Source organism: Nematolebias whitei, chromosome 13 (genome assembly GCF_014905685.2).
Source record: "Nematolebias whitei isolate Nwh7 chromosome 13, NemWhi1, whole genome shotgun sequence".
Lineage (NCBI taxonomy): Eukaryota > Metazoa > Chordata > Actinopteri > Cyprinodontiformes > Rivulidae > Nematolebias > Nematolebias whitei.
Genome location: NC_056510.1, coordinates 21345402 through 21356025, shown reverse-complemented (window position 1 = coordinate 21356025; position 10624 = coordinate 21345402). Strand labels below are relative to the sequence as shown.

At 37.1% G+C, this 10624-nt stretch overlaps 2 protein-coding genes across 2 annotated transcripts in view; one reads left to right on the top strand and one right to left on the bottom strand.

Annotated features, from left to right (window-relative positions):
- The window catches only part of osbpl6 (oxysterol binding protein-like 6), a 792463-nt gene that overhangs the window by 391689 nt on the left and 390150 nt on the right, over positions 1–10624 (bottom strand). The window lies entirely within an intron of this gene.
- lnpa (limb and neural patterns a) lies at positions 757–8888 on the top strand. Its single transcript, XM_037686971.1, has 13 exons — positions 757–840; positions 1548–1609; positions 1897–1938; positions 4078–4265; positions 4351–4409; positions 4502–4542; positions 5160–5243; positions 5351–5402; positions 5479–5700; positions 6681–6786; positions 7085–7155; positions 7460–7609; positions 8484–8888. Exons 2-13 carry the CDS (start codon positions 1583–1585, stop codon positions 8654–8656), a joined length of 1215 nt encoding a protein of 404 aa, XP_037542899.1. The 5' UTR covers positions 757–840; positions 1548–1582; the 3' UTR covers positions 8657–8888.

The window sequence follows — 10624 nt, the reverse complement described above, 5'->3', positions numbered from 1 at the left end:
CGAAACGTTTCTACATTTTTTTGTTGATTTGCTTTGTTTTGTTTTTTTGAATGTCCAGAGGACCAGATTTAACTTTTTTAGATTTTTCTACCTGGATTATTGAGCATGCATCAGGATGTGTCAGGAATGTTCTGACCTACATTATTTAAATTGTAAAGAGAGTGGGTCATAAGACTAAGCCTTGTGGTACACCATTATTGACAGTTAAATAACTGGAAGAAGTACCATTATGTTAATTCAGTTCAATTCAATTCAGTTTATTTATATAGTGCCAAGTCACAACAGAAGTCGTCTCTGGGCACTGAACAGAAACATTCATATATATAATAAGTCAACAGAAACATTCATATTAAAAATAATAATTTAATATTGCTTTTGGCCTAGTATAGGTATGGTATATTATTATATTCGGCCTGGTATAGGTTATATTTACTCCCAGTTGCCTTGGAATTTTCCTGGTGCGTTCACCGTCAACTCGGGAATAGGAGTTCCCTTCTCCATGTGGAAAATTACAGCTTGAAGGCTCCTTCAACGCCCCTTCAATCCAAATAGACAGACTCCATAAAGTTAGCAAGAACAGTAACTTTAAACAGCCACTCAAGCAGTTTTTAAACCAATACTTGTGATTTATTTGCCACTATACGAACGTTTTGAGAAGATTTTACTTAGTTTTGTGAATCGGTCCTGAATGAATCGGTCATGACAGACACGGATCTGAGGACCCTGAAAGCGGCGCTGCAGTTTCACGCTGTTCTAGCGGTGGACACACCCCCCTGAGTGACTCCGTGGCGTGAAAAGACAGGACGAAGCTGTTGCGACTAGTTTAACTCGAACACCGAGGTAAGTTAGTCGTCTTGATTCAAACACAAAACTCCAACTATGTTTGACAACTAATCAGGAACTTGTCGGTTTTCTTGACGACTTGTGGGCAGAAAGAGCATCGCTAGCTAGCAGCTACTCACAGTTAGCCATTGTTTTAATGAGTATCTGTGAATCTCTAGCCAGGGGGTGGAAAGTTATCTTAGGGAATGTGTGCTGGACACAACTTGCTGGAACCAGCTCCATTGCCTTTAAAACTTTTTGTTGCTGGCGCCCCGTAAACAACAAACAGCTGCTAATTTTGGTTAGCAAAAGGCAGCTGCAGCACCAGGTCACTGATAAAGTTCGGAAAACTGCATTAAAATTGGATAATCGATTGTATAAATATTTGTAGCTGTCAGGTAGTGAGTGAACAGGTAAAGGTGTTGCGTTTGATACTCTTTCCAAATAAATATGGCTTGTTTACGTTGAAGTTTCAGTTAGTTTGGTCACTTACTTTAACACTGACCATATAATTTATGCAAATTAGGCTGGATTACAGTCCCAATTTACATTTCTGCAGCACCACAGTTAAAAGCAAGTTTATTGAACAGTTTTGTAAAACACATATCCTTATAAAGTTCGTAAATACATTTTATTTTAGCATACTAGTTTCTAAATTTCATTGTATTTCTATGTATCTGAGCTGGGATTTATATTTGTTTACACACCATCTTTGCTTTCAACAGGACAGTGAGCAAAGTCACACTCCCACTCCACCAATATGGGGGCTTTAATCTCAAAATGGAGGGTTTGTATTCCATTTTTTTTCCTAATTATATGTGCAATGTGTTGCATGTTATATGAAATTGCTTTCACATGTGCCCCTTTCTGGCACATTTGACCTAATAGGTGAAACGCATCCATCCATCATCTTTACCCGCTTCTTCCTTTTTTCGGGTCGCATGAAACACACATTTGCCATATTCCCATGTCATATGTAGGAAACTAGAAGTGTTCAATGAAGTTGCTACCTGCAAAGCATAGCATCTGTTGTATAAAATATTTTGCTCTAACGTCTCTAATTTTTTCTTACAGGCCAAACCGTCCACCGTGGAGACTTTGGAACGACTTGAAAAAGTAAATTTACCCCAATAAAAACACTGTTCATACATTTAAACTATGTTTGTATTGCATCAAAGTATACACAATTAGTTATTTAGTGTGATATCTGGGGTTTCATTATTTTACAGTAGTAATAAACAAATGCTGAAGTAAGTTGGATAAAATTCAAACATTTTTATGACTATGAATAAAGTAGCTGAATATTCAGATGTTTTAAATTTTTTGAAGCGTTGTAAGAGCGTTGATCTTTAAGTGTAAGCAAAGGCTTCCAAGTTGGCTCATCATTTGGTCAGTGATGGGACTTGGCTGTTGTTTTGCAGCTAAACCAGTGTTGGGCTATTTTCAGCATGAGTTTGGAGCAAAAACAAGTAATTTTGATATCAGAAAGATGTTGAGTGGCATTCAAGTCATGAAACTGGTTTTAGCTTTTTACACAATTCGTCGATCATTAAAAGAGCAGTTTTTATGAGCAACACAAACTGAGAAACTTAAATGTTGTGCTGAATGCGAGTTAAGCTCATTTCTTGCTCAGAGTGACACGCACTCGTGTTCTAGCGGCACCATAGTGACTATGAGTGGATCACATTTCACCCACCAGATATTTTTAGATGGGGTATTCAGCACTCTCAAGCAGTGGGGTACATTTCTGTTTACAAAATCTGAAAATTAATTTTGTTTTTTTACTATTTGCATTTTGCAATAAAACCAGCATTTATCGTCTTGAGTATCTTCTGACCAGATGTTCTCTTTGCATGTTGCTTCTGCTTAATACCTCAGCTGGATTATACTTCTGTGCAGTAAAGTGACCTTTAAAGCTTTAGTGTTGTAGCAGACAATTGGCTTATTTCTCAGAAGTGGAATATCAATCCCTAAAGGAATTTACCTTCATTTGCATCTATGTAAAAACATGTTGCATTGTTGAGAGATGCAGTCGAAGGCAGGGCCAAAGACGCAGAATGAATTACTGTGCTCAGAAAAAATGTAGTTCTAATATATTTGCAATACAATATCTTCAAGTGGCATCAAAGGGGATTTTATTTAAATCATTATACTGCTTTCATGCATTTTAATGCATGCTTGGTGTAAGAGTCTCAGATACTACCACTCAAAATGTATCTGTGTTTGCTAAGTCAGTCATCCTTGTTAGCCATCATGCATTAGGTGGACTGAAACAATCAATAGTTTGGAGATTTGCATCTAATGATTACTTTTTATGGTTTCAGTAAAAACATATGAATATTGTGCTTGAAGACAGAATAACGATTTAATCTGGATGAAAAAGATACATTTTGAAGCTGAACTAGTCACCTGCAGTTTATGAACACCAGTCACCACTCAAACTAGTTCACATTATTGTTTGCACTGTCCACATGACAGTTTTTCATAACCGTTCCGTTTCTCCTGCTTCAGGATAAGTTCTTCCCGAGCTCAGTAGATGTTGTTAAAGAGAATTAAAACTGCATTTGCAAAGTAGAAGCTGCTTTACTGATGCCGTTGTCTGACACAACATGCTTTTCTTTAAATGTATGCAGAACAGGGTAGATTGATCTGTCATGAGTCTTCTAGAACTCCTCTGACTGTTTTGTAGTACTTTTTGAAGCACCACTTTAACATTAAACCAAAAACACCCAGGTCCACTACTGTCGTGGCTGTTGTCATGTGCATAAGTCATGCAGCTGAGCATTGCACAATCACAGTGCAAAATCAAATCAAACACAGAGGCCATTATACTCACTCGATAGTGGGTCATTATAACCCTCAGAAGGTCCTTATTTGGTCCAAATGGCTTCTCCATGATCTAGACCTAAGAGCAGAAATGATACGTCACTACAAGTTTGTTCCTTGTTGTAAAATGCTGCTTGATACCTTTGTAGGATTGTGGTAATGATCTTTTTAGTGTCACTTATCTTAAAAAAAACATTTAACCTTTTGATTTGGTGATGAATCTATCTACCAGTATAGATAATTTGCTAATCTTTGCATAACATGCCAAATTTAGACACTTTATAATACAACAGGGGAAATAACACAAATGTATCATTTTGAAAATTGCATTTGCTTTGAGCAGTTTGAACACTGTTTATTTTAAGAAGTAATATTTAAAGGATGACCATTTTATCCGTGTAATTTTATTTATTTTATATATTTTCAAAGGATATCCAGACTCTTGAAGACTATAGTGTGAGGTATCAAAGACAGCTGAAGATATGGGTCGGACGGCTGCTTCTCTACTCGTCTCTGCTCTACTTGATCACCTGCATAGTTGTGTATTTCTGGTACCTGCCTGAACAGATGATGGGACGGTTCATACTGTCTCTTCCGTTTGTGATTTTTCCATTTTTGTAAGTATACAAGATAATTACTTGCATTTTTTTGGCTAAATTTAAATGCAACAAAACAAACTAACACCTTTTATTTTTATTTTAGAGTGTGGTTACTGCGAAAAATGCTTGTATATATTTTTTCACGAAGAACTGAAAAAAATAGTAAGATCCTATTTGCTTCTGATTCATAAATGAGCTCTTTATTTCTGCTTAGCGGCTCAAACATTGGATTTTTTTTTTGTTTTTGTTTTTAGATGAAACGTTGGAAGATCTGAAAGCACAAAAAAGGGAAATAGTAAGTGATTTCCTGATTTTTCTCAGGTTTCAATGACACTAAAATTGTTTTAAGATGGTTAGCTTTTATTTATCATATAAAGTTTTATTATTTTTAGTAGTGCTCTTGCTAATGTTTTTAGCGTCCTTATAGTAATATATTTAGTGTAAATATATGTTTTTGGATTGGTGCCAACAGGTTGTGAACGGTACAGTGACTTAACCCAGCAAACCACTCTGCTAATGTCACTTTAATTAATAGTGTTTAGTGCAGAAAAGAAATAAATCTGATAAATTGCTTGTCATCCTCTGTCAAGTTCTAATAACTTTCAATAATTAGGGCTGATGAATTTTCACACTCTCCATTATCGAAGTAGTGAATGTAATTATTCTTCATATTATATGTAAATGTAGAAATGTTCAGCGTTTGATTTTTAAATAAAAGCTGTTAGTTTCTTTTGCTTTGCTTATTTTATTAGAGATGATGTGAAGATATCTTATACGTTCTCTGCTCTTTAATTTTACCAAATGATCATCAAATATCTTTTATATCTCAAATAATATAGGATGAATTATTTTATGAAATGTTGTACGAGCTGAGGATTCATCCTCATAATAACCCTTAATGTCTTTTTCCAGCTTGAGGAAGTTATGGAAACGGAGACGTATAAAAATGCCAAAATGATTCTGGAAAGATTTGATCTAGGTTCCAAAAAAAATATTGTAAGTTCCTTTGCTTTTACTCTACAGTGTCATTTTATTTTATCATTTTTGTTGTATGCCTCTCATATTAAGCCATGTTCTTGAAATATGTTGCCTTGTATGTGGAGGAACTTGAATCCACTCCAGTTGGACCCCAGAAATCTCCCACACCTGGACAAGGTAGATGGTTCTGAATAAAGTGCTACCTCTTATCTGGAGTTTTCTACCACTAAGTGTTCCACATTCTTTCTGTTAGAGCTCCGCCAGCGCCATGTCATGCCAAAGAGCCCAGTGGTGATGTTGAATCCTGAAAGCGGTTCTGCTGCCCGTCCGCCTCTTGCCTCTGGGCCCAGCTATCCTGGACGATCTTCCCGTTCTGCTCCCGGCGGACCCCCAGAGAGGAGCCTGTCAGCAGTAGCTGCTCAGCAGAGCTTGATGAGGAAGCCCATGACCCCGAGAACACCTGTTCCAGGAGTCGGTGAGTTACCTGCACACAGGGGGACCGGATCATAATGTGGTCGATTAAGGTGTGATTTACTCTTTCCTGGCTATGTGTCCCCAGTTGCTCAAAGCTCTGTGGTTTGTGTTTTGAGCAAGGTTATGGTATGTAATACAATAGCTGTAAAAGATAACTGCAGGAAGGTAAAATTAAAGTCTTACTAAATAATTCCATATGTTCCAAAACAAAGGTTTTATTGTAAATAAACATCAGAAATTAAAGATCTTAAAAAATGTAATGTTTATAACTAGATGCTTTCCAGCAAAATGCTAAACTCCTTGTTTTTCATAGATGCGCATCCACGGAGTGTAGATTTATTATTCAGTATTGATCCTTTCTGTGCTGCTGCCACTCTGTTGGAAAAAATGCAAATGAGTAAAAACAGCAAAAGAGAGATGTTGTAGAGTAAAGGAAGCTATAGTTTGTAACCTGCCAAGTGGAATGCCAACTGAGGTATGCACAATGCTGGATAACATTAACTATGATTAATTAACCAGATCTGCGTTTCTTCTCTGGTGGTAGGCTCTCTCTAAATGTCTTATAATTCTTGGTGAAATTGCTTTTGGCATTGGGAGCACCTTGCAAATGGTTTACATGACTTTATGGTATCACATTGGGTGTGTTTGAAAATTGAAAGTGAAAAGCAATTTGATACAAAGAATTGCAACAGAGTTTCCATATGTTTGTAAATTAATAAGCAGCAGGACACGGAGACTCTGCCAAGTCTCACAGAAATGACCAGTCATCTTCCTATGATTGCTCTTGATGTTAGATTATATTAATTACTGCTCACCAACACAACAGGGATTCCCAACATGCTTTGCAAGTGAAATGTTTTGTCATTAAGAAAAAGGTTCAGGAGTCTTTGTTAGGTTATTGCACAAATCTCAATAACCTATTTTACAGAGCTGCTGTTAACAGGCATGTAGAATACTAACAGGATGTGTTGTATTTTACAGGCATGCACCCACCAGGCCCACCTCTGGTCAGACCTGTGCTCCCAAGGGAAAGGAGTGCAATGGACAGAGTTATTGAGTATCTTGTTGGAGATGGTCCCCAGAACAGGTGCACAACCTCTGATGTATCTGAACTGTTTTATACAGTATACACACTTTATTGATCCTAAATATGCACAGTCTACATTATTAGTTTTTTGTGGTTACAAGGTGCAGTAGGGGTAAAAATCTGCAATTTCTTAGCTTTTTATTACATACAATAAAATTAAATTATCTATTTGATAGTGTTACAGTGTGCAGAAAAGGGTTTCAGTTGTGCTGCGCATACCATCATTGTATTTATCAATAATTCTGTCTTCACAGTCTAATTTGTTTAACTGTCTTCACCGGCTTGCCTTTTCTCTCAGATACGCTCTCATATGTCAGCAGTGTCTTTCTCATAACGGCATGGCATTAAAAGAAGAATTTGAATACATCGGTAAGTCTCTGAGCATCACAGCTCTCTTTATCAGTCTCTATCAAACGCTGGGCCTGCATTTGCCCTCTAGCATTTGGCAGAGTAGTATATCACATGGCTCTTAAATGCCTCTGCCACCAACTCCTGTAAGCAAAAACAGAACAATATTGAATATGCAAAGTAGTTCTGCACATCAGTCTGAAATGTTTATGCATCTCAGGCAGTTTTTGTCATTGATTCATGTATATTAATCTTTACAGGTTTGCAAACGTATTAAGAGGGTTGTATTAACTAGATGTATGATGTCACGCTTGTGTTGCTTTAGCCTTCCGATGTGCGTATTGTTACTGCTTGAACCCCGCGAGAAAGACCAGGCCCCAGGCGCCCAGACTCCCTGAGGCCAATGAAATGAAGATGCCATCTGAGGTTCCCCTACCTTCATCTCCTAATGTTGGTGAAGACCAGTGTGTTTCAGGTGAGGATTCTAAAGCAGATTTTTTTCAAGAAAGCACATACCTTTTAAAAATTATATTGCATCAGCATTTTTAATATTTCTTGTTGCAATAATCTCTACTTACTGTATTTTCCGCTATACATGTTGCACCGCCCTATAAGTTGCATCAGTCCAAATATGTCTAATAAAGTGGAAACATTCATAAATATGTCGCTTCGCCGTATAAGTCGCATATATTATGCGTCACTTCTGACGCGTCGCGTTTCTTATGCGTCAGCGCTGACAACCCGGAAATGTGGGTCGAACCCACAAATGTGGGCCGGTGTTGTGCCAAAAATCGATTGGCTGCCAAATGGCGGGAGCATGCACGGGAGGACTTTAACAAGAATTTAACAAGATTAACACTTAAAAACAATTATTTGCTCGAAATTATAGTAAAGGTGTGTCTCAGTCTAACTTTTGCTTAAGAAATTCACTTTAATGGTCAAATTAGCTGCATTTTGCCGGGGTGGCGCAGCAAAATAAAGCTGATTTGATGGTGGCTCCATGCGAGCTAGACGAGGGTGGCAGACAATGGCAAGCCGATTGTGTCATTAATAGCCACTTTTACCTATTACATGACACAACGGCATGCCATTCTGCTCTAGTGGCTGAAAATGGTAGTGTTCAATATTCTCAGTCAGAATGAAAGAAACCGGTCATATCTCAGCCAAAAATTGGTTTATAAATATGTGGAAAAAATCCATAAATGTCACTTCAGCGCATAAGTTGCAGGGCATGAAAATTATACAAAAAAGAAAAAAACGTGATTTATAGGGCAAAAAATTTGGTACTTTTTAAAATATATTTGTATTTAAGACTTTTGTGTAATTGGAAGATTTTGTGTAATTATTAGGAAAAACCAAGCTTGCTGATGTCCCACTTGGAACAGATGCGCACGAGTCGGATGCAGTGACAACCACAGAGCCCAGTTCTGCATCAGATTGCCAAAACTCCCCCGAATCACAAAACCTACCCTCAGAGAAATCTGATGAAGAGCAAGATATTTCAGCCATGGAAGTGGACTAAACCAGCAGAATGGGGTTTTAATACAAGTCAAGCTGGAACATTTAGTTTTTCTTGGAGACGAAAACAAAACATCTGGTTAGTTTACAGATGCACATCCTGGGTTACACAAGCACAATCCAGCTGAGTTGTTTTTTTTTCTTGTAAAAATCACTTTTAAACAGCTAGCATTAATGATGAATTGTATGCTAAATTGCGTAACACCAGCCTTACCTGTCAGGATTTTACACCAGAAATGAAGAGCTATAAGGTTTGTCTTGTTTTTGATGTTGAATTTTTGTTTTTTTGTTTTCTTGTCCGTATTTTATTTTTGATGAAGTTTAACTTTGTGTTGTTCTAAATAGACTACAGTTTCCACAAGCATGTTGGAATATTTGATGAAGAATTTTATTTATAAACTATTTATAGCCTTTTTCTCTTACGTTTGAGATTAAAGTGTTTACTTTGGTACGCTGCAGCTAACATGTTTACACAGCCATGGTACGATTAAAGAATGCTCATGCAGTACAGCATCACAAAAAGTAAGGAAATGACATGTTAGTACTGTGTGCCTTTTAAATTTTATGTTTCAAAAAACTTAATAAAATTACATTTTACAAAAATACAATGTAATTTATGTGTTGTGTATAATGCTTAAGAGTGAACTATTCTTGTACTAAAAGAATACTAAATTTTTTTTTACACTTTCTTCGGATTACGTTCCTCGTGTGAATGGCATGGAAACATTCACGTCGCTGTTTGTGTGCCTTTGTATTTGTTACATTTTAAATTGGTGCCCGTTCTCCATCCAGAGGCTCTTTGAACCCCATATTTAAACAGTCCATTTTCATTACCAAGCCAATTTTAGCTTGTGATCATTTTATTTTTGCTCATTGATCATTTCAGACAGTGTAAGATAATGGTGCTGGCAGACTTAAACCAGTCCTGATTGCTTGACCCTCTTGGTTTGCAGTAAGAAAGTCGTTGCGCCTATAAACTTCTCCGTCATGTGACGACACCCCTCCTGTTTCTCCCCAAAGAAGCTCCATAAACTTATCGGTGAGGTCAACATCCCACATCTTCCATGGGTTTTGATAATGTATGTTTACTGAGACATGACCTCCTGGGCCTTGCAATGCATCAATATGACACCCAACAGTAACGCCTGATTCCACCGCATGCTGTTTGAGGTTGACCTCTGACAAGAGTCAAACAGGAGGAAAAAAAAGGGACATCAGTAGGACAAGGTTTAGATATTTTTTTCCACTACCACTGGGAGGTTCAGACATAGCCTTCATCATTATGTGCAATAAAGCACTAAAAATGACTGAATATTTTGAATCCTGCACAGTTTTGAGACTTGCTTGTTTTTTAGTGTTTCACGAAGACTCGTACAGACAGATGATGAGAGCAGTCAAACTTCTTAAAGCATCTTTACCCTTAAAACTATTTCAGTTACTCGTGTGCTGCTATTAATTTTGTTTGGTGGCAAATTGACAATCTATTCAAGCAAAATCACTATTTTGGATAACCACCAAACTAAAGCAGTGTTTTTCTATATTTACCTCCATCTTAACCTTTTACCTGCATATAAAACATGAAACAAATCAAACATTAAGTTCAGGTTTTTGTTGAAGCATTTACAAAATATCCCATCTAGAATGTTATGTTCAAACTAATTGATTTTCAAGGATGATAAATGACTCTCAAAGCTCCTGCTCCAAGGTAATTTTGAGAGAGCTGTAAAAGTATACTGTCCCAAGGTTCATAGTTCTTTTTCATACTCATCTCTCATGTGTGCATCAGAGGCTACTTGACTCAAATTTATACTGATCTTTTATTTATACCCAGAAAAAATGGCAGATAAGAAACATAAGTGTTCTTGATATTGTGTTTTGTCATATCTTGCAACCAAAGATTGAAATCCTGCGAAACAATTTTCTGAAGAAATGAAAGAGCGTGCCCTCCTGAACCCCTGAGGAAAATAAGCCC